At 38.2% G+C, this 25,011-nt stretch overlaps 1 protein-coding gene across 1 annotated transcript; it reads left to right on the top strand.

Annotated features, from left to right (window-relative positions):
• Positions 1-876: 876 nt before the first annotated feature.
• Positions 877-1,278, top strand: LOC116122434 (uncharacterized mitochondrial protein AtMg00820-like). Its single transcript, XM_031408281.1, has one exon. It carries the CDS (start codon positions 877-879, stop codon positions 1,276-1,278), a length of 402 nt encoding a protein of 133 aa, XP_031264141.1.
• The last annotated feature ends 23,733 nt before the right edge of the window (positions 1,279-25,011 follow it).

Raw genomic sequence — 25,011 nt, 5'->3', positions numbered from 1 at the left:
TTCAGGCCAAATTTGAGCATGATAGAGTCTGAATATTAAGAAGTGTTAAACATATGAATTGTAGCCCTTTAAATCATATTTCTACTCGTTCAATAATAAGCATAATCTAAGGTCTACAGCTCAAGTTATGGTAAAAATACTGAAGCACGTCCAAAGACGTTTTTCTTCAGTTCCCAGCGTATTGTTCACGACTTCAAGCCAAGTTTTCACCCTTGTCCAGTCATAATTAGGAAAAATCCAAAACATGAAAGTTATAGCTCTTCTCCTTAGCTTGCCAAAGCTTCTAAATTCAGGTCATTCCGAGTTTCCAAGCTCAAGTTAGACAATTTACGCTCAAGACTGTCATTTATGCTAAAAATCATCGTTTAGGCCTGCCAAGACAAATTAATAGAATTAGGTAGCAATTATGGCCCAACTTGTATGAAAAGTATCCTACATCTTTTCAAAATTCAATGCAAAATCATAGTATAAAATATGATTATCAACAACAAGACTCCTTTTGAAGCCTGGTATGGTGTCAAGCCAAATGTGGATCACTTGAAGGTATTTGGAAGTGTGTGCTATGATTTTGTTCCAGTAAACAAAAGGAGCAAATTGGATGAGAAGGCTAAAGTAGGCATCATGATTGGATATAGTAGCCAGTCTAAAGCCTACAGAATTTACAATCCAAGCACCAAGAGGATTGCGATTAGTAGGGATATCAAGGTAGATGAAAGAGCTACTTGGAATTAGGAAAAAAAGCAAGTTGAGAGAAGGACCAGCATCCAACATAACACAGATCCAGAAAATTAGAATGCAGAATTGAATCTAGAAGAAGTGGATGAAATACCAGTCCAGGGTACCAAGTCTCTACATGACATATATGAGAGGTGTAATATGCATGAACTAGAGCCTACAAGTTATGCTGAAGCTGTAAAATCTGAGGCCTGGAAGGCTGCAATGCAGGAGGAGATGAATGTGATTGAGAAAAATCAAACTTGGGAGCTGGTTGATAGGCCACTTGACAAGAGAGTAATACAAGTTAAATGGATATTCAAAAGGAAGCTGAATTCTGATGGATTAGTGAACAAACTCAAAGCTAGGCTGGTTTTTAAAGGCTTTGCACAGCAATTTAGGGTAGATTTTTCAGAAACCTTTGCACCTGTTGCAAGGCATGACACCATTCGGCTTCTCCTTGCAGTGACAGCTCAATTCAAGTGGAAAATCTTCCAACTTGATGTGAAGTCTGCATTCCTAAATGGATGGCTTGATGAGGAAATCTACATTGAGCACTCATGAATCTCAATCGGATATGCATTCAACGCACAACCGACGAAGTCCGACCTTGATATCAAATCGAGCAATAGTCTTCGAAGCTCAAAACGAGCACCAAACACTAGGGGCAGATGTTGTGCATGATTTTTTCATCAAGCTCGAATAATTGTGAGGTTATATGTAATACCTTGTATTTTTTTGTATGAAATTTCATTAAATTTTATTCTGTGATTTTGTGGGGTAAAGTGTAAGAATTTGAAAGTTCTAAGGGAGTATAATTTAATAGCTGAAACAAGTGGAGACTAAATTGAAATTTTCTAGATATTTTGATGAACAGTGATCATTCAAAGAAGAGAAAAAGGGAGAAGAATAAAGAAAGGGGGGAAAAAGAAAAGAGAAAAGGAAGAGGAGAAAGAGGAGAAAAGAATGAGAAGAAGAAAAGAAAAGAGATGAAAAGGAAGTTTGGCCAAGAAGGAGAGAGAGAGAGAAGAGTAGAGAGTGATGGTGGTGGCTGAAAGTGGGGCCGTCAGTGAGCAAATTCTGGTGATCAGAAAGAGCAAAGGGAGATTGAACAAATGGGAGGTGAGTAAAGCTTGATATTTCCCTTTTTTTTTTTTTTTTTTTTTTGGTGATTTAGGATTCAATTGATTTAAATAACTCTCTTTGGATTGTTTTGTCTATGATTTGGTATAAATGCATGAAATTACACTAAAATGGGAAGATTGAGTTCAATAATGTTATGTGCGTAGATCATATATGTGTTTCCTAAACAAAATTCGGTTAGAGATGCGATTTTGATATAAGGGTTCACTATGCAGAAATCTGACCATTTGGAATTCCAAAAATTGTTTGTATGTTTTGGGTTTTTTTTTTTTTTAAGCTGAATTTCAGATATGTTGTTTTAGACTTCTTGAGGAGTGTTTGATAATTTATTTCACTCAAAAACTCGAAGAATTGAATTTTATATGGATTTTTGAAATTGCCTTGTGAATTCCGGAATTTTCATTTTCTGCAGAACATGTATTTTGGAAAAGGATTTGATGCGCCTATTCTTTTCCAAATTGAGTGATTTTAAATTCTGGTGAATTCTATATGTGTCTAGTTTAATTATGGAGAGTTTTGTGAGGTTTTTATTAATGTTTAAATTTTTAGGAATTTTACAAGTCAGTAACCTCAATTCTGGAAACAGTTGGCAGATTTGAATGAGTTAAAAGAAAATTGTGTTTTAAATAGTTATTTATTCTGGAATGACTTGAGAAAATTATGGGAACAAATTATGTGTCTCTCGAATGCCCCATTAAAATTATGGCTTAAAATTATGAATGGAAGTTTTATGAAAAATCTGAGACCAACCAATGTTCAGTTATGAGGCAGTTTTGTTAAAGAAGAAGTTAGGTTAATCTTTTGGCGTGTGAAGTGTCCAATGATTTTAATACTGAGGTGTTACCTTAGAGGGACTTATTTATGGAGGACTTATTTGATTTTGTATATAGAGAGGCAAGCGGGGGCATTGTTAGAGGATTTCAATCTTTTTTCAGCTTAAGGATTGAGCTCCAAAATGGTGAGTGGAAAAATCTAAAACCCTAACTTTCATTTCAATAAAAGTTATCTCTAAATGCTTATTTATACTTTTTTTATTGTTTAAAATTGCCTAAGATGTTTGAATTCCTTATAGAGATGAGCTTTATTTCAATGTTATTGTTGGAAATTGTTGATTGACATGAGAAAGATGGAATTTTGATGCTTTTGGGCAATAGCTTGAAAAGAAATGAAAATAGATTGAAATTGTTAGATTTGAAAACTTTTGAGAACAGGCATTTACATTTTTTACATTACATGAGATGTTATGAAATTATTATATGCTTATGAAAAAATGTTTTGAGAATAAGTATGAGATGTTAGTGACTTTCAAACCACCCTACATAGTACCCATCCCCCTCATGGTATTGACTTGATTCTACGCATGCGTATGATTGGTCATATTGCCGGTCCATGTGGGTCAAAGGCTCGAGTGAGGTAGATACCACTACAAATGATTTGATATTGCCAGCCCAAGTGGGTTGAAGGCCCGAGCGAAGCAGATATCGTACACAGGATCTAATTTTTGCCGGCCCAAGTGGGTCGAAGGACCAAATGAGGCAGATATCGCTACACATGATTTGATATTGTCGGCCCAAGTGGGTCGAAGGCCTAAGTGAGGTAGATATCGCTACATAGGATCTGATTTTGCCGGCCCAAGTGGGTCGAAGGCCTGAGTGAAGCAGATATCGCTACACAAGATCTGATTTTGCCAACCCAAGGGGGTCGAAGGCCCGAGCGAGGCAGATATCGCTACACATAATTTGATTTTGTTGGCCCAAGTGGGTTGAAGGCCCGAGCGAGGTAGATATCGCTAGATGATTTGATTGTGTCGGCCCATGTGATTTATGGTCTCGCTAGATCGAAGGCTTGAGCGGTGACCGATTCTACCTAGCAAGATGGATTTAGTGGCTCAAGTCGCACGATGTTAGATCTTGCCAGGTTGGACGGATTTACCCTTGGGTACTAGGTGGGTGAGAGTTTTCACATGTGATTGAGAGATGGTTTGGATATATGTTTGTATATCATGTATTTGAAATGGAAATTTATAAATGGAAATGTTATCTGTATATGAAATTTTTTAGAAATTATATTTTTAGAGAAACATGAGTATTGATTTGTTTACCATAAAAGTTTTCAGAAAGAAGTTTGGCAATGAGAGATTTCACCATTGGTTATGAAAGATGGTTTATATTATAAAATGTGTTTATGGAAACGAGATTCTATAAGCATGAATGCTTTATTGTATATTGAAATGTTTTATTGCATACTAACCCGTTCCCCACTCATTGAGCATTTTTAGCTCACCCCTCGTTTTCAAATGTTTTTCTTTCCCCCCACCAAGTCAAGAAGGAGATCGTGCAAAGGAGTGAATCCCACTTAAGGTTGGGCCACACAACTCCATTTTATCATATGTTCCATAGTTGTGTTTTTTTTTCCACTGCAAAGTTTATGTTTCTTCATCATGTATTTATTTAATGTTATGGATTGTAGAAATATGGAAAAATCTGATCTCATACATTTCATTTTGTAAAAATTCAGTTGCATTTGTTTATTTGCAAATGATGTTATATTTACTTGTGAGAAATAAAAAAGAAAAGACAATTCTTATAAATGTTTTAGTTTGAAGAGTTCTATGACGTTTTAATTCATAAACAGGTTTCATAGTTTTTCCACATGGCATGTCTTGATCACCCGAGTCTCATAGGTGTGCTTGGAGCTTATGGGATAGGGAGGGTCGGGACGGTGTTAGTAAACGGTCCAGATACGCAGCGGAAACGAAAAATAAATAACAGGATCGTTACACATGAGCCAAGATCAAGGGTATGATTTTTAACAATTATTATTAAATAAAATCTGCATAAATATACAACATGAGTTAAGAGAAACAAACGCACGTTGAAGGCTCCTCCAAATTTGTCGTCGAACGTTTTGCTACCGATCCAAGTGTAGGACGAACCTGCGTAGTCCACACGAAGACAATCTCAAAAGACAAAGAGGGATTTGCTGATCCTCTTTGGCTTCAAGAGTTAAGAAGAAAAACAAAAATCAATTGAATTGATTTTTAGGCTCTTGGTGTTACTGCCGTGGGAGAGGCAAAATTGGGGCTGCTGTGTTTGTTTTCAAAAGGAGAAAAACCCTTAGTTAAAAAATCACACACTTTTCCTTTATACTTAAAAACAATTTGCCCTAATCCCATACGAATAGGCTGGGCTCCAACCCAAAAGCCCCATGTTGCCAAACACTCCCAATTTGATTTATTTTAATTTCCATCATTATCAATAAAATCAATTAATATATATATTAAATATATATTATTAAATTTAACAATAATGATAATATATTTAAATAGTGTGAACACATATTTAAACGTAATTTCACTATTTAATTTTTCTAACAAATTAAATAAGGCTACGACTCAGAAATTTAATTGCACTGTGAATTACCAAAATACCCTTTCGCCTTAAAAGACGAAAACGCCCTTCTTTCTTCTTGCATCTTAAATTGTCTTCTATGTGTGTGACCTTAGGCTCCTCATATACGGCAGTGTACATATTGCGATTAACACACTTAATCATCTCACTAATACACAGACCAAGATTGGCCCTAGCAAGGCATCATGGCCACCCGATAGATTCGGTGTCAGCAAAGTAGCTACCTGTCATGACTGGTTACCGTGCAATTCGACTCTTTCATCATTCGTTATCTCGACGAGACGAAGGCATAGAAATAGTGTCAACCTTCGGTTACTCTCGATATTATATTCAGTTTTCTGACCAATGAGTATTATAAACTGGATAGAGCAACAAACTCAATCCCACTGTGGCCACAGTTTTAGTGTCATTGCCATTTACTGAATTGCGCGTGAGTAAACTTTCTCCCGTACCCGGGAGTGATAAATCCTCTGTCAATCCACCATAGTCTTGATACACTTCTTGATGAGCCAATCACCACCGTATTGACAGCTCTGAAAAGAAACTGCGTTAGGCTAGTGCAAACTACACCAATCGGTGCACAGGCACTCCGGTGATCTCAAGTCTAAGGACAATGCCACCACCATTGTTAGAGGATTTGTTCATAGACACTGGGGTTACCATCCATAGGAATCCTCTGGTGGGTCAGTCAGTGAACTTGCTGTGGTGTAATCGCCTACAACAAACACCCATGTGTTGCACCAGGTTGTCACCAAACAACCTTGACAAGTGAGATCAGTACTGCCTCGACAGGGTCGTTCAACACTAGATAGCCTTACCGTATTACTGTGCCCTTAGTTCAGAATAATACTGGGGCTACGGACGTTTCTAGAATGGCCACCATAGTGCTCATAGGGTTCTCACTATCAAGATTTGAAACACTTGATACCTCGGCACGGCTCTACCATTCTAAGGACATATATCAAACATATTACAATAATAATGATTTACGCGATATAATAAAATGCCTTTTATTGATAATGAACATTATTACAAAGAGTAATTCTACATAATTGATTGGCTCTAGGGCATCTACTCTAACAATCTGCACTTGACTATAGCCAATCATTCATGCCCCAACACTGAATGACCCAAGTGCCTGCACTATAGCCGTCATTCATGCACTCAACATTGAATGACCCAAGTGCCCATCATGCTTCTGCTACAACAGAAACTTTAATAGTGGGTTGGTAGGTATTCTGCAAATCTGCACATTCCCTTTCATATCGATCCTTCAGTCAAATTGAATCAACTAAGTAAGTGTTTGGATTACTGGTGGACCGTGATTCCTCAGCCACAACAATGGCTCCATTGTTACGCAGTACAACTATAACTGGATTAGCAATGCTTGAAATCACATCAAGTAATAATGAACTTCTTGATCCAAACCACCTACACGGTTGCATTAAAAATGCAGTACACTTAGCATCAATTGTAGAATCCACTGCAGTACACCAATTTGAGCTCTTGCAGCTCACTGCAGTATATTGAGACAAAATGTGTAATCCCAAATTGCGAACTATAATCATCCTTTTCCTGTTTGGAAATAGCGTCACGTATTCTCTTACAGTGAGCTCATCTTTCTCCATAATCCAAGAATATATATTCTTAAGCCCTTTTCAGCACTTAAGAATGTCCATTGACACTCACCCAGTGTCATTCACTTGGATTTAGTTGATATCTTTACTAGTGCTGAATGCACATAAGACATCAATCTAAGTACATAACATATTGCTCACTTGAGCCTGATTGACATCCATACAAATGCTGAATGCACATAGATATCAATCTGAACATATAAGATGGATCCACTTGCTAAAGCATGTGGGATCCTCTTCATTCATCTCTCTCATTTTGTGGGTTAAAGACACATATCTCTACAGAGATAGACACCATATGCCATCAGAAGAAATCCCTTCTTGGATTTTTTCTATACTGAATGTGTTCAGTACCTGTCTATGTACTTGACTTAGTTGAGCAACCTACACGATCTATCACGATAGATCTTTATTCCAAGGATGTAGGCTGTTCCCTAAGTCCTTCATGGAGAAGCACTTGGATAACCAAGTCTTTACCGACTGCAAGTTGGTATATAATTCCCGATCTATTGTATGTCATTGACATACAACACAGGAATGCTACTGCGCTCCCACTCACTTTCTTGTAAACACAGGGTTCATCTTCGTTCTTGATAAAACCAAATTCTTTTATGGCTTCATCAAAACGAATGTTCCAGCTCCTTGAAGCTTGCTTGAGTCCTAAATGGATCTCTGTAACTGCATACCTTATTGGTTTGACTATCAAGAACGAAACCATCAGGTGTGTCATGTACACACCTCCTCAAGGTTTCGTTCAGGAAAGCAGTTTTGACATCCATTTGCCAATTCATAGTCATGATATGCAGCAATTGCAAGCATAATCCGGATGGATTTAATCATGGCAACCGGCGAAAAGGTTTCTTCATAGTCAATGCCATGAATTTGTTTGAAACCTTTGGCAACCAGCCGTGCTTTATAAGTATGCACGTTGCCATCCATGTCAGTCTTCTTCTGAAGACCCATTTACACCCTAGGGTTTTACCCCTTCAGGTGGTTCCACCAGAGACCACACTGGTTCTGGTACATGGAGTCCATCTCAGATTTCATGGCTTAAGCCATTTAACGGAATTTGGATCGATATAGCTTCTTCGTAGGGTCTGGGTTCATCGTCTTGGTAGACCAGTACGTCACCATGTGAGTCACGAGATAACCGTATCTCTAGGGCTCATGGCGTATCTCCCAGATCTACGTAGCTCCTGTGCTACTTGAGGTAGTTCACTTTGATCCACAAGTTGTGGAGTAACTCCTCATGATGCTCAACCACTTCTGTGGCACATCATCCCGTCCTTCGTCTAGTATATCCTGTGGTCCTAGAACTTCATCAAGTTCTACTTTTCTCCACTAGTACTTCTGAAAATATTCTTTCTAGGAAGACACCAGATCGAGCAATAAAATTTTGCGCTCTTGGGTGGTAGAAATAGTATCCTTGGGTCTCCCTTGGATACCCCACAAATATACATTTACAGGATTTTAGGCCCAGCTTGTTCGAAGTCAATTTCTTAACATAAGCTTTGCAACCCCAAATCCTTAGATAAGACAAGTTGGGCTTTCGCCCACTCCATAGCTCCTATGGAGTCTTATCTACGACTTTGACGGCACACGGTTCAAAACGTGGTCGCAGTTTCTAGGGCATAACCCAGAATGATGCAGGTAAATCACTAAAACTCATCGGACTTAACCAGTCAGTAAGGTCTTGTTCTCCTTTCCGACACTCCTTTGTGTTGGGGTGTATAAGGAGGAGTGGTTGTGATACTATCCCACATTCCTTCAGGTATGTTTAGCTCAACTTGCCAAAGTTGGCATAGTAGTCATTTTGAGATTATCCTTGTTGTTTTCTTAAGAACATATTATTATGAAACGTTCCATAAAGAATATTATTTATACTCAAGGACAATAATCCATTAGTAAACTAATATTCTATTTGTCCTATGTGGACACAGAAATATAATTTCTAGAAATGAAGAAAAACCATAATAATCCACAAGTTCCAAGAAACAAGTCCATCGGCTAAATCAAACGATAAGATCCTACAGCAAATGTAGCAGCACGTGCTTCATTTCCAACTGGTAGGTCCATCTCCCTCGGCAAGCATCTACTCACGTAGTTCCTACACACATCAAATGTGAGTACCAAATCTTGTGTCAACTAGATGTTACGGGAGAAGTTAATCTCAATAACGTACCTGACGAAGAAGTAACATTCTTCTTCCTTTTGCTAGAAGGCCTTGCAATTTTCTCCAGTGACTGGGATTCCACAGTGAGGACAAAGCCTTTCTTTCTACAACAGTTCTTTCCATCGACTTCTGAGCCCTTTCCTTTTCACTTGAGTTGGCTTCAACCAATGTCAATGTTTCTGACATTTTCATGCCTGACTCAGTAGTCTTCAACAAATCCAGAAGCTCGGAAAGGGTATTCTTCTTATCTTCCTCAATAAAGTCATAGACAAATTGAGAATAAGATCCGGTAAGACTGTAATATTAGGTTTATTGCTAAACCTTCTCTAAGTCACGTCCCAAAATCTCAAGCTTGTTATATACTCGATCCACTTGAGTATATGATACGCCAATTTTGGTACCCTCTTCCATCCTACATGAATAACGACCGAGACACCATATGCTTCTCATTTCTTCGAAGAAAATAAAGAATAGAAGCAATCCATTTTCTGGCACTGCGTGTCGCAGTATGTGTGCCATTGATGCAAGCACAATGTATCTAGTCATTTCTGCTTTGCATCATGTGTATGCTTCACATATACATACCCAGTTCTCATGGATAGAACTATCAGAGGCTCTGGTGATAGAGCTTGCTCAATGGTGTATATCTTTCGCTGACTGAAGATATTATTTATACTTTATACCAGTCAACGAAATTTTCACCATTCCATTTCTCTCCCAGTTCGATGATTTGTCGCAGTGATGTTGGGATCATTTTGCTCAATTTAAGTGAATCTACAAGTGCAGAAAAAGTAACCGTCATTACCAGTTCATTATTATTGTTTATATATGGTCTTTTATTAAACGAAGCTCCCACTATTTTTACTCAAGTTAATAGCCCTCACCATTAACTCGGGAAAGCCCGTTGACTTCCTAGTGACCGGATCCCATCCTGCCCATTTCAAACCTTCGCTTTGGCGAACAAGCCAAAATGAGTTGATTAGGTAGGCCAACAAACACACCAGTTGATAGCTCCCCTATCAACCTCAAATGTGAGAAAGCCAACAAGCCAATCACACACATCCTGGACAGTACATACCATCGTCCTCAAGTGTGATTCTCAGTATCAGTAGAGTGGACAACTACATGTCACCACGTACACACAATATGTGACTGCTCTATATGCCTATGACGCATGTTTATCAACCTTCGCTTTGGCGAACAAGCAAAACCGTCATTTTAAGTCGACCCATCACGATAAGGAAACTCAATGCATTTTAACCTCCCACTGTAGAAGTGTACCCTTCGCTTTGGCGAACAAGGTTTCGACGAACAGTGGTTTGATTAAACCATGGTGATGGGAAGGCTTTCGTGATTAATATACTTTAATTGAGGGTTTGTGTTTAATGTCTCCCAAATTATTATCTTTGTTAAATGACATTGTTTGGCATGTTATCAACATTCAACCTTAGCATGCATTAACAAAATTAAACGTGCCGGTACATGGCCAACTAAAACCGATTTCCTCGAGCCTAGAGGAATCGGTGGTCACCTAGGGTCCTATCATAAAATAGCTGAGTCTTCAAGTATGTTTGCCTCGTCCTTTGCTCCGACTTCAAGTCATTACAAAAAATATCTTTCAAATTTACAAAATAAATATACAAATTCTTTAATCAATAATTTAGAAACCTCAATTTACATTCGAGGGGAATTAGATGAGAAGAGAATATACATCGAGAAGAGGAGAAAGGCAGGACACGCAGGCCCTATTAATAAAAATACAACCTACATACCCAAAAATAATAAAACATTCAACCTTAGGTCTAAGGCTCATGTACCGGCACCATGCAATATACAACAAGTACAAAGCATACATTTCAAAAACAATCAATCTGAAATTTGTGGATTAATTACCATTAACCCCCTGACAATTTGCAGATTTACAGTTTGGTCCAAAAGTTTTGAAACTTTGCATTTTATCCTACACACTTGGAAGTGCGCTCGCTGCAGCGATGAGTTAGATCGCCGCGGCGTGCATTGGTTTTGGTACAGCGCACGCCAAGGACGATCGCCGCGGCGATGGGTTATTATCGCCGCGGCGAGCGCTGTTTTCATACAAAGCTCGTCCAAAGGACGATCGGCGGCGATGGATATATCGCGGCGACGACGATCGCTGCGGCGATGGATTATATCGCCGCGGCGAGCGTAACACAGATCTGTAGCTCCGGATCTGAAGTACACAACAAAACAATAAACCGGATTTTGCAAATCAAACACATTGATCTCAACAAAAATCAATGCATTAAACCAAACCAGAGATCATCAAAAAAATAAATTAATCGAGTACAGTTTAAAAACTATTTCAAGAAAGATTACACAGATTCAATATGGCAACATAAATCATAAATACATGTTATCAACAAATACATAAAATTGAAATTCAGTAAGGTCTGATACCATAGTTAGTAAAAGAAAGGAAGAAAGCGGAAAAGAAAAAAAAAAAACAGAGAAGGAGACCAAGATAAGGGTAGATGGGTTTTAACAATTTAAGAATAACAAAAAAGAAAATACAAAAGAGTTAAGAGAAACAAACGCAAGGGGAAGTCCTCCAAATTTGTCCGAACGGTGACGATCAAAGGTGAGGACGAACCTGATGTCGAGTCCACACGAAGACAACTCAGAAAAGAACCAAAGAGGGATTTGCTAGACTCTTTGGTCAAGATAAGAAGAAACAAAAATCAATTGAATGATTTTTAGGTTGGTGTTATGCGTCAGTGGGAGAGGCAAAAATTGGGGGTGGCTGTGTTGGTTTTTCAAAAGGAGAAAAATAGTAAAAAACAACACCTTGATAATAAAAACAATTTGCTAATCCTAGGAATGGGGGCTAACCAAACCAGTGCAAACACTAATGATTTATTAATCAATATCACTCAAATCACATATTATTTAAATTAAATATTAAATAAATCAGCAACAAACTGACCCAACAGAATTACATCACAACACCAAGGAAGACCCAGCAACTAAGCTTGACACCAATATTGTAAAACCAATGTATTCCCTACTCCTTATCGTCAAACCGCTTCTACTGTGCAAATATCACTCTAGTTTTCCCATACTTCATGTTTGTGATCCCTAAACAAGGCGGATTGAGACACTAAGATTGAATTCAATATAACAACGTATAAAACAATGATTGTGCTTGGGCGCTTTTTTTTGTATGATATGGCCATCCTATGCACTCTTACAGGTCCCCTATGTCCCACTCAATAATGATAGTCTATCATTGCACATTCTCCAGACAAGCACTCTCTGTGTCACTCAGATTGCTCTGGCTTGACAAGTATTATTTCATGGGGTGATGTCGTGTTTCCCCCACATACTTACTAGTTAGATAACGGCATAGAAATAGGCCAATCAGGGTTCTCCGATACGTTACTTTCTTTGAACAATGACCCGTATATAAAACTGGAATGCAGCCAACTCATCCCAACTGTGGCCACAGTTTTGTTCCTTGCCATTTACTGAATTGTGCCGGGAGATAACTTTTCTCCCGTAACCCGGGAGTGATAAAATCCTCTGTCAATCCACCATAGTCTTGATACACTTTGATGCTAGGCAATCACCACCGTATGAACAGCTCTGAAAAGAACTGCGTTAAGGTAGTGTCAAACTACACAATCGGTGCACCGGCACTCCGGTGATCTCAAGTCTAAGGATCACATGCCCACCATCGTTAGAGGATTTGTTCCATAGACACTGGGGTACCATCCTATGAATCCTCTGGTGGGTCAGTCCAGTGAACTTGCTGTGGTGTAATTCCCTACAACAAACACCCATGTGTTGCACCAGGTTGTCCAAACCAACCTTGACAAGTGAGATCAGTCACCTGCCTTTCGACAGGGTGTTCAACCTATGATACCTTACCGTATTATCTGGTGCCTTAGTTAGAATAATAAGGGGCTACGACGTTTCTAGAAGGCCACCATATGGCTCATAGGGTTCTCACTATCAAGATTTGAAACACTTGATACCTCGTCACGGCTCTACCATTCTAAGGACATATATCAATACATATTACAATAATAATGATTAGCGCTATTAGAATAAAATGCCTTTTATTGATTAATGAAACATTATTACAACAGAGTCCAATCTACAATAAATGAATTGGCTAGGGCATCTACCTACAGACGGGTCATGTCATTAAGCTCGATCCAGAATCAGTTCATTCAATCGATTGCCCGACCCACATAAGCTCGTCGAGTTTTAGCTAAACTAGCACAAGCTAGTTGCGACCAATCCTATTAGGATTCAACCAATCACAAATAACTTCAGGTCCCCGGATATCTCAAAGGCTAGATCGACCAACAATCTTAGCGCAATCTCAACGCTTAGTCACAGAGAATATCAGAGTTGCATTTCAATTTTAATTGGAATCCCTTTATTTTACGCTCTTTCTTTGTACAAAATATGTATATAACCTCCTCCAATGCTGAGAAAGGTTAAAAAAATTGTTCTAGGATATTATTGTAGCTCTCACAACAAATACAAGAATAGTGGAACATAGACTCAAGAGCAGAACTCTTCGACACACTTTCTATGTGTGGATATATATATATATATTAGTCACGAGAATATCGAAGTTGCATTTTCAATTTTAATGATAATCCCTTTATTTTGTCGCTCTTTCTTTTCCTTGTACAAAATATGTATATAAACTCCCTCCAATGATGAGAAAAGGGTTAGAAAAATTGTTCTAGGATTATTATCGTAGCTCTCACAGCAAAATACAGATAGGGACGTGACTCAAGAGCCATACTCGCCGAACCACTCAAGGTGTAATATATATATACACAAACGCACACAATATACACATTGGAAGACATGATTAATATGATAGTAATGGTGGAGTTAAAATTAAAAAAGTTAAACTTATTAAGGATTTTATGATAATTCATTAATTTTTTTTTTAAGTGGTTGATGATGAGGAAAAAGTGCAAGAAAATTGCCACATCATTTGGATAATATGGCTGGAGTAGGAACCAATAACATTATTGATTAATTTCTCCTAAAATTTATTAAAAAATAAAAAGTTTATTTCACAACCCTATGGGAAGATTAATAGTAAACATATTCACGGTATGAGAAAGTATTATATATACATGAATTAGTTAAAATTTCCATTAGATTATTAAAAAACAATAATATTATTAAAATTCTATGTAAGTATAAAAACCCTCATATGGGCGTCTGATACTTTTATAACCATAGGTAGGGTTGTCAATTGAGCAAGCAGCGTTACGAGCTGGCTCGGCTCGGCTCAAACTAAAGCCGCAAAAGACTCGGCTCGTCATTAGACGAGTCGATGCGGCTCAGCTTTGTTATGTTAAGCAAGTCGAGTTCGAACAACTGTGGCTAGGTCATAGGCTTCGCGAGACTCAACAGGCTCGCATACATAAGGTTTTTAGTTACCATTAAAAAATATAGGGTACTAAAAATGAATTTTTATTACTAAACATGTATAAACAAGACCGATCACCCCCAATGTAAAATTAGTCAAACACACAAAAATCAACCTGAGAACCCGATTAATCAAAATCAGAAAAAAACAAAATTACCTAAATCCCTAAAAATTGAAAAGCATTTCGATCATCAAGGCCTTTTCCATGTTTTGTCATTCTTCACACCGTCAAATAGCCACCGACGCTGCCTGTTATTCTAATCATTCATGGAACCTTCCTTTGCCCTCTATTTTCATACTTTTCTTCTTCTTTTTTTGTTCTCCCTTGGAGTTTTTTTGAAAAAGATTCAATCTTGGTTTGGTGGTGACAAACAACGACTTGATGGTAGTGGTGATGATGGTGGTGCAACGATGGTGTATGGGTGGTGGTGATGAGGTTTTGATGGTGGTGATGTGAGGATAGCAACGACCATGGATGGTGGTGGATATGGCAAGGAGAACAATGTTGATAACGGTGGAAGGACACCAATGATGGTGATGACATTGAGTTGTTTACGATGGTATGTGGAGGTATGACACAAATAAATCATCTCTTAGAACAATTTGAAATAATGTGGTTGAGTTTATGTACTGTGGCATCAGTTGTTATTGAATTGCTGATGGTGGTGATTATACTATCTCTTCTATTCTCTTTCTACAATTCTTTTGCTGAAATTGCCACAGACTTGACCGAGCCGATTCGAGTTCGAGCTCACTTAAGGAGTTGAGTTCGAGCTGTTTAGCACCCACCATAAAGCGAGTTCGAGCCAAGTTGAAAATTCCAAGGCTCAATAGGCCTCGACTCGAACCGACTTTTGTAATCGAGTTGAGCTCGATAAGCTGAAAACTTGACTCGGCGTAGCTCGATTACAAAAAAAACCCCCTAACCTATAGTGTGTTGAATATTAACTACATTGAGGTACAAGAAAACAAACCCTAAAAGATTAGATGTTAATTTTTTTTTCTCATTCTCTTTCTTGATGTAATAATTGCCAACCAATCTTCACGTGATCAATAGAAGATTTAAGGAAATAACCACCCAAGAATTGAAGACCACATTCGGCCTTGAGTTAAGATGTGAAATTAAGGCAATACAAGGGCTCGGCCCAAGAAAGAAAAGTGTTATGCAGTTACAGATCGCTATAGAGCCCAAGAAATCCAATTAATCCATCACTAGGCCAGGGCAACAACTTTTAAAAATATTTTTAGAGCCACCTTTATTACTTACATCCAGTGGATTCTTGTTCTGTAGACCATGATTATGAATTGTGACGAAGAATGCCTGCACTGCATGCGAACTATATCTGGTCATGTCATGGTGCGATAGTGAAGAAACCTACCAGTCTTTGATAACTGAGGTTCCTCAGGGTGGATCTATCTGCAATGATGTCCCATTATCATAAACTCGAGACGTAGTACGCTTGGGTATTGTTTCAACAAGATGATATGTTGGTTTGCACGTTGAGGTCCAAAATCTGATACAATTGTTTTAGGACATATTTCTTTGGTGATGAGAGATATTCCTTGGTGAAGCATCTTACCAACATTTTACCATAAACAAAACTACTTCAACCATTTGCCAAATCTTTTAATACAAAATATGCTATTGTGATGGCTTTCCTTAAAAAATTAATGTGGCGTTCCATCTTTCCTGATCTATATTATCGACATAAAATGATGGAAGGAATAAGGATTCCTTATGCCCCAAGAAAACATGTATAATCACTGTTTGGACTGCAACACAAATTGAGGCTGGTGGAGTGCTTTTCTTTAAATTCTTCACTTCCATTGTCGGATATCTTGTGTTTAAACAAAGCCATAAAGAGACTTCCAACAGATGATATACAGTATTATGCCTTGTTAGGAATTCGGAGAGAAGTCTTTTGTTCAGATATAAAAAAACCAAAAAAGTTTAAGAGAAAGAAGATTTTTTTTTTTTTTTTTTTTTTTCTTTTTTCTTTTAATTTTCTTTTTTTTTTGAAGATTTCTTCATGAAGATTTAATTCCGCGGAGGAAGCCATTGTAGAACATCCAGGATGTAAAAACCAGCACGAACAGAGGCAAATGAGAGAAAGACTGTACAGTAACCTATTGGATATGGGAGAGAAATGTATCTTGACAATCAATCCTAGCTAGTAAAGCTTGTTTAACCTTGCAATTGACGCATTAAAATGGGTTTGATCGGTGAACCTATTTACACCCATAGGTTGTGGGGTGAGGAGGCGAGATACTGAAACTCAAGTGTGATTCTAAGCAAGAGTAGTTAGTTAATCAAAAAGCAATTGTGCACTGGGTGTGGTTGAATAGTATCAGAATAACAAGAAGGCTCTCGTTTGGCAAATATCTAAGTGACACAGTATCCTTGTGCAAAGAGGAGGTGACATGGCAGCTCGCGTCAAATTGACATTAACACTAAAATGTGGAAAAACCAAACCACAATCACTCACTAACATTAGCCAATCAACCATAGTGTCTTCACTTCTTCATACCAAAAGTATTCAAACGCCGACGAAGCTGCAATATCAGCACAGTCGTCTTCCCTTCTTCAATTTGAACCACATCAGCCACCTCTTCTTAACTTCTTCTACTAATTTGTGCATGCAATGAAGGTTGTTGCAAGTGGATTTCGACGAGAAGTGCTGCAAACTCAAATTTCCAAGTAAGATTCTGTGTTGTAATTAACTGTTGTGGGATTTATTAATTACTCATGTTAAGATTTACATTCAAAAATTAGGACCTTACTTCTGAAATGAGATTTTTATGAATTTTGCAAAGTTATAGTTGAATAAGTAGCATAAGTGTTCCTTTTGGATGAAGGCGTCAGTCGATGATTGTTAATTCTACGATTTGAAGGAGGATGAATTTTAATACCTCTAGTCTAAGTGATTTTTCCGACATGTAAACCAAACCCAATTTCTACTTAAGCAAGATTATCATTATCTCAACTTAGAAAAGACCTGTGTGGCTAATCCATTAACCCATGAGATACGACACAGAGTGTGGGGGGGTTGGGGGGGCAATCAATTCATCAAGTGTTAATACATTGATTGTGCCATGTATCTTAAGTTTAAGCAAAAGCATATAATTTCAGTAATTAAAAAATGCAATTTCTAATATATAAGAATTTGTAGATAAATTTTGTAGAATTCATTAAAATGGATAATGGTTTTGGGACAAAAGATTAGATGTGTGCCATTGCTTACTAAATTAACATCTTTATCTTCTAAGCTTAGTAAGAAATTTAATAACGAAATGTATATTCTTAGCGTACTGCTCTTTTCTTTGCTGCCAATTTTTGGTATATCTGAGTGGTTTTGGTTAATGTTTCCAACTTTATATTCTTTTTACAAAGGGATTTGTTTAATTCACCCGGATCATCCTATCACACCCCCCAATCGAACACACCTTCCAATTTCATGACTGCCACCAGTAGGAAGATACTATGAAACCTCGTCTGATGGCGAGCCATCAACCACAGCCCACACTCGGTGTGGTGTTGATTGATTCTACCAGATGGTTCTACAAAGGGAGAGGTATTCATTACAGCAAAGCTCGTAAGAACAAAGACCAAGAACCACAAGTCAGTTGCAAGAAATTTGAAATCATGTTTGAACGTGAAGAGGGTCAGAGGCAAACATAGTTGTTTTGTTCTGGCAGCCAGTTCAAGGATGAAGTCTCAAGGAAAACTTGCATTTTCAGATGCCGAAGTTGGATATGAGCACGATGACAAGAACTATGCTAAACTGGGGCTTATGCAGGAGCATCTAATTTACAATTGTGGAGAATGAGGGTTTAACATGATGAAAAGATGTGGTGGCCACAAAGGTGAGAAGATAATGCATATTGCTTTGAACAATATTATGTGACTGGGTATGAGTACAAAAGAGAAGTGGTTAATTTCGTAAGAGATTAAAAGATTAGTTTAACAATGATATATGGAATGCTTCTATTAGACGATTGAGTCACTGGTTATTACCGAACCTTTATTGATAATGATTGGAAGGTGAGAAGCTTGTGCGTAATTTTGTGTTTACCTCATCCTCGACCTGATATTGAGATTGGTTGTTCTACAAGAAGTGTCTAGGAAGGGGATGAGAACAAGGTGTTTAGTATCTTGGTTGAAAACGCTTAAAGTAATGATGCCGGGCAATAAAGATTTAAGGGAGAATTTCAGGAGAGGACAAGAAGCTAATGTGTGGTGGGAGTTGTTCATGTGCGGTCACGGCCACTATGAATCACAAGGTCGGAGGGCTTTCCCAAATTAAGCCTACATTCAAGACATACGTGACGATATTTGTTACTTCAAGCAATAGATACTAGAGTAGTTAACGTTTTCAGAGATTGTTCAGATGTTGTAGTTAGTTAAGTGGGAAACATCATACGATTGCAAAAGAGGGGGGAATTCTAATGCTGAGATGTGGCATTGAATGTAATCCAATAGGTGTTTCCAATGGTAGTCGTTGGTATAAACTTTTACTTGTGCGCCAATAGATGAAGATTGGAAAAACTTGAGAAGTGTTGTGAGATTTTGGAAGCTTAAACTGGAAACTAATGTATATCAGGGAGTGAGTACACCACTTAGAACTTATTTTGAAGAAATTTGTGACATAAAAGGTTTGCTAGATGAAGTGTTCTGGTGCTGATGATTCGTTCGGTCAATGGTGGGAAAGAGAAAGAAAAGTGTGACAATCATAGGAGGAAATGCTGCATTTCTTAATGGCAATGCAGGGTTGTATTGGATCAGAGGATGAAATCAGCTGCTGCAAGTGCTACCCACAATGTTCCTAATGAAGAAGCACAAGAGAAAATTGATGAAGTGCGAGCTACGGTATGAGATTAATGCGAAATGCAGCAAGAAAGTCAATCTTCCAGCAGTGAAACCACGTAGAATTAAGTAAAGTTAGCGGAAAGAATGATGTTACAACGCACTAAATTCCGTATAGTTCACGTTCAGTCAGTTTGTTAAGACAAAACTCAACACGATTGCAAACATGTGCGAAAATATGAGGTAGATTATTATCTAGAGGAGGGGTGTTTGTGGATGGGGACGAGGATGATACCTATTTGATGCGTTAAAGTGGTAGAGGTAAATAAAATGAACTATAGCATTCATCGACGAGGCGCGTGAACTAATTTGGTGTCATTACAAGCACCACGATCCCTCGAAGGCAACTTTTAGTGTAGGGAGTAGAGTTAGTGACACTATCGATCATTGTTGTCTCTCGAGACCGTGCAAGTGCTACTTATGGGGGTGTGATTGGTGGCACAATATGTATGGAGCAGCAAAGTTACAAAGTACGTTTCATGCTTCTATACTCCATTTATTAAAATTATTATTTAATTTGCGTCATTTATTAACATATTGAAACTAAAAAAATTGTTCCTTTTTGTTGTTAGAAAGAGAGACAAAATGAGCAGTTTCAGCTTCGATCCTATGAAGTTTTGGTGGAATCTGCAGGTAGCGATAATAAATGTTAAACTTTTATGAGACATAAATTTAAACCACTTAAATATACTAGAGGCCGTTGAGCACCATGGTCATAGCTATTGTTTAAGAGTTTCCATGCTGCCTCCTAAACAACAATTGTAGAAGTTGCTCACCTCTCTAATATTACTTCCATTAGAAAACCAACCAAGCATACCGTGACTATTAAACATACCATAGAAATGCCAATTTCTGCCACATTTTCGTTCACTAGTTGCATATTAGTTTTGTTTGTGTTTCTGGCAATGAAAGAGTTGGAGTCTGGGGAGTGAGGAGAATGGATGTGGCAGGGGGGGTGGGGGTGGCTAAATAGGGAAAAAACATTACTGGTTATAAAGTGCATGGAAATAGTAAAGGTTGCGTGCCTTATGATATAATTATGAAAGTAATGGTTATAAAATTGCTTGGTTTGATATGCCAAATGTGTTATCATTTTTTTTTTTTTTTTTTGTTCTATTTGGTATCCGTGGAAACTACAATATCTTTGGTTGCTGGTAATAATGATGCCTAAGAGAGAGACGGTGAGTGGGGTAGGGGGGTGCAAGAGAAGAGAAGTTGCCACAATTTTGTTGCTGTTAATATGATCGGCAGAAGAACTTCGTACTCGTATCGGATTCTTTTGGTTTCCCATGACTAAATTCCATATGCTTAAGTTTGCTTGTAGTGTGTTTTGCATTTTTGATATTGTTTTTGGAGAAGGATTGTTAAATGTATAGGCTGGGTTGCTTTGGATTTTTTTTTTTTTTTTGAATGAAGGTTTGTTGAATTAGACTTCCTCAATGCTGGAATGTTGTTTTTTAGATGCAGTTTCCTGATCAAGTGGTTGAAGCAGTTTCCTGAGTTTTGAATCTATGATTTTTGTGAAATGATTAAGTGAAGTTGAATTTCTTTTGCTTGAGTTGATTTGTAGAACTTTTAGTCCAAGGTTCATAATGTGGTGAGTTAACAGAAGAAAAAAACCTATTGTGTGAAGAAGGTGTGTGTAAACCGAGCTGGCTCGAATTTGGTTCTGCTCGGCTCCCAAGTTCGAATCCAGACAAGCTCGAGCCCCGCAATTATTTATACAAGCCTGAGCTCGATGGCGACTACCCAACCTAACGGAAAATAATGCTCGAGCCAGCACTACTTGCTCGGCCTCGATTCAATATGCACCCATAGGCTACGAGCAACTGTAATAGAGGTTGATGATTCTTGTCTAAATACCCTATTCGGTGGAGGGGTACATAAGTGAAAGATGTCGCGTGAAGAATACTAAGGAAACAGCAAAAGAGAGAAAAACATTGCGGTTTAACGAAATGCACGAGCATATCGGTGGAAACCATTGGACTGCTGATTTAAAGTGGGTATTGACCATAGGCACAAAAAATCTTAATTGTGTAAGGGTTGAGTTTTGGACTGCATAGAAATACCCATATCCCAACAAGGGAAAACGTCAAATACGTGTGAAAATAAAACGGGAGCCATCAGATTAAGGGTATGATAAGGGCCCTAAATGTCAAGTGGATAGGGCAAATAAACATGTAGTGGTGGAGTACTATTGGGAAAGTTATAGAATTGTTGGCAAGAGGGCAAATGAGACATTTTAGAAGAGGAATAGATGCATTGTGATCAATCTTGGTGGAGAATGAAAGATTTTCTATTAAGATTGTTTACAATGTGAATTTTTAGTATTTATGTATATTATATGGCGATGTTGTATTCGTGTTTACATAGTGAATTTATACAAAAATGGAATTACAGGAAAGGCAATATCAATCATTTAATAGAAGAAAATAGGACGGATGATTGGATGAAAAATAGGAGAAAATCAGGGCTGATTGATTGAATTAAAATGAGGGGAGCATGGCTTGATTCCACCAGATTCCACATTTCATTAGATTAAATGTATAGGGAGGTGGAAGGTGAACATTGTGGCTGTGAGTGTGTGGTTGTTGGGGGTGGCAATAGGGTGTATTGATAGTGGTAGGGTTAAGAGGCTAATAGTAAGTGGATACGGTGGAATGAGGTTTTTTGTTTTTTTTTTACCCATTTTATTGAGTAATTTTAATAATATTAATTTTTATTAGTAAAATAAATTATGATTTATAGTCTTTTAAGTTATTGGATCTTGAAGGTCATTTTACCCTCTTTGTAACGAGTTTGGATGGCATTAGGTTCCCTCACAGGGTGATTGATTATTTTCTAAAAATTTATAGGGGTTAATGTTAAAATGCATACAATCCTTCAATGCTGCGCATTTTCAAACTTGACAGGTGCAATTTGTTTTCCCTTTTGGTTGGCGACCGACATGATCCACCCATTAGTTTGCTTATAAAGGACAATTTGGCACCCAAAAAGTTTGGAATGGAAAAAACTACTTTTAGTCAGGTTATGTAGGGACATTTAATTTGCTGAAAGAAAATTGGGTAAATTTCTTATTCAACGAAAAAAAAAACAAAAAAAAAAAAAGCAAAAACGGGTGGACATTTTCAAAAACTAGAAAAATTTTGCTCAGTAGTCAGTCGTGAAAAAGGGGAAAAGTGCCAGAGGAAATTTCCAATCAATCATGTAGGCCAGAGTGGGGAGCTGGGATGCGGGGCCAACCAGGATCGGAAAAGGGTGGTGGGCAACGATGAAGCTAGACAAGGTTGGATGTGATGGGGGAGCCGGTCGCCACGTAGGAACAAAAAAACAGAACACCAGCAAACATAGAACTTCTACAATGCACCCCCAGTGATATAAACAGCGTAATAAAAAAAAACCGACAAAACGCGGAAAGGACAAAGGCCACAACCAGTGCCTGTGTACTCGTAGTGACAGTTACAAGTCATAGCGCGTAATGGCGAATAGGAGGACTAGTGGCGCGATGGGTTTTGAAGAGGAAAAGGAGGAGATCGAATGGTGGGGACAGGGGGTGGTTTTTTGGTGCAAAAATCAAAGAGATTCTAGCTAGAAGATTGAGAAATGACACAAAAGGGCAGTGAGGCTGTCATAGGAGTCGCGTGATGTGAAAGTGCAACTTAGGTGAGAGGACATGGTTTGGAGGAAGGATGAATCTGGGGATTCATAGGGGAGTGATGTGCGCATCAGAGCTCGGAACGACGAGTTATGCTTGATTCGGCAGTCGCTAGGGTGGATGATGAGTCATAGAAAGAGGAAATTCTAGCAAAAAATCGGGTTCAATTGACTGGGATGAAGGATGAGGACGGCGATGGGAGTGAGATCAAAGAAAAGGTGAAGGAAAAAGGAAAAGAAAGCGAAGAATGTTGGCGACGGTGGCTTTGAAGAAAAGGTGGAAGATGTAGAGTTGAGAGAAGAAAAGTGAGTGTAACTGAATAAAAAATGGGTAAGTTAAAATGACATAATTACCCTTTATTTGTTTTGAATTTACATCCTATCCTTCTTCAGTTAACAACTTAAGGGACACCCCAAGATAACGGAAAGTGAAGCAGGTGTGGTGTGGATGTGGCTAAACATTTTGAGTACAATGTGTCTTTACGGCAAAAATATGATTGGGTGAAGGTCGTTCGGCACCTCGTTTTTTTTTTTATAGAAAGGACGAGTCAGGGTGAAACTACAGTAATGGTTGATATAACACATCCCTCTAATGTTTTAAAAATAACAAAAAACCAGAATTAAACCATTAGGTGTAAGTTTTAACGTATATTACAATATAAACAAATAAAAATATACATTTGGTCATATATATTTTTTCATAGCTGTGTAAATTTTTATTGACTCGTTAAGGATTATGAACTCTAATAGCAAGAGTAGGGGTTATTTAAAGTCAGCCAAACATTAAGGGGTGAGAGTTTGGTTCTGGGGGGGAATATTGGATTTACTGGAATTGATAGTACCTTGAAAGATTATTAGGGACATCTTTATAAGAACAATATGTTAGGTTAGTCGTGTGGGTATGTTAGCTATTAATATGTTTGTTAATGAAATTGAGGCGGAATAAATTGGTGGGTTGTTATTTAAAATTACTACATTGCCCCTTTTTTAATATAATATAATCATTATTTTATTATTAATTTTGAATTAAGTTTTAAAGACCACCAATATTGCAGGATGTTTTAGCTCAAGGTCGGACGCTCACACTAATATATAAAACTGTGCGTTATGACTAAAGACACCCCACCCCTGCCGCCCCGCCACAGAAAGCCCCTGTCGGAAAGAGTTCAAGTCAAACGAAGAGTCAGTACGTGAGGTAGCGCCCATACTCCGTGACACCAAATGAGGCTTCTGATATGGGACGTTTCTGGGCCATATGGATAGCCCAAAAACAGCATATAGGCCAGATCTGGCATTATTGCCTAGATCTAGCCACTAAGGGCCAGAGATCTACCTGATATGGTCATTCTCAGCCAAGTATGGCTGGAAAAGGCCATATCGAAGCCCTCCGGAGCCTCCCAATGAATCTCTTTTTTTTTTTTTAGTCATGTTAGGACTCCAGCTTACCGAAGGTGGTCGGGGGTGGCTCGTGTCAACGGTGGTGGGCTGTGATTGTTTTAAATATAAGGGCATTGGTGTTCCAAAAAACTTAATGAACTAAGGGTAAAATTGAAATGGTTCTGTTAAGTAAATTTATTTAAAAAAGGGGCATTATGTCCAAATTTTTATTCTAATGGATTAGAATTGTAATAAAATGAGATTACACGAAGGTAATCTTCAATACCTAAAAAAAATGAAGGTAACTGTAATAAAATTTTGGTACAATACGAATGGGAGGAGAACGGAAGCCAGGGCAGCCCCGGCCCGTTAACGCCAGGTCTGGAGCACCAGACCTGGACAGATAATGGCCAGGGATCTGGCCGGAAATGGCGACCAGGAAATAGATCTGGCCTTTCCGGGCCAGATATGGAGCCCGATATGGCCGTTTTTCGGACATAATATGGCAAAAACGGCCATATCGAAGCCTCCCGAGCATACCACAGATTTCCAGTGTTGTTGGGGGCTCGGCGATTTTCGAAGGGGTTCGCAGTTCG

This window comes from Pistacia vera, unplaced genomic scaffold (assembly GCF_008641045.1).
Source record: "Pistacia vera cultivar Batoury unplaced genomic scaffold, PisVer_v2 Contig134, whole genome shotgun sequence".
Classification (NCBI taxonomy): domain Eukaryota; kingdom Viridiplantae; phylum Streptophyta; class Magnoliopsida; order Sapindales; family Anacardiaceae; genus Pistacia; species Pistacia vera.
The sequence above is the reverse complement of the archived record's forward strand: the minus strand, read 5'-3'. Positions and strand labels throughout refer to the sequence as shown.

What these genes read in the sequence shown, in the direction of transcription:
- LOC116122434 (XM_031408281.1), top strand. Translation starts at nt 877, where the DNA reads ATGCATGAACTAGAGCCTACAAGTTATGCTGAAGCTGTAAAATCTGAG.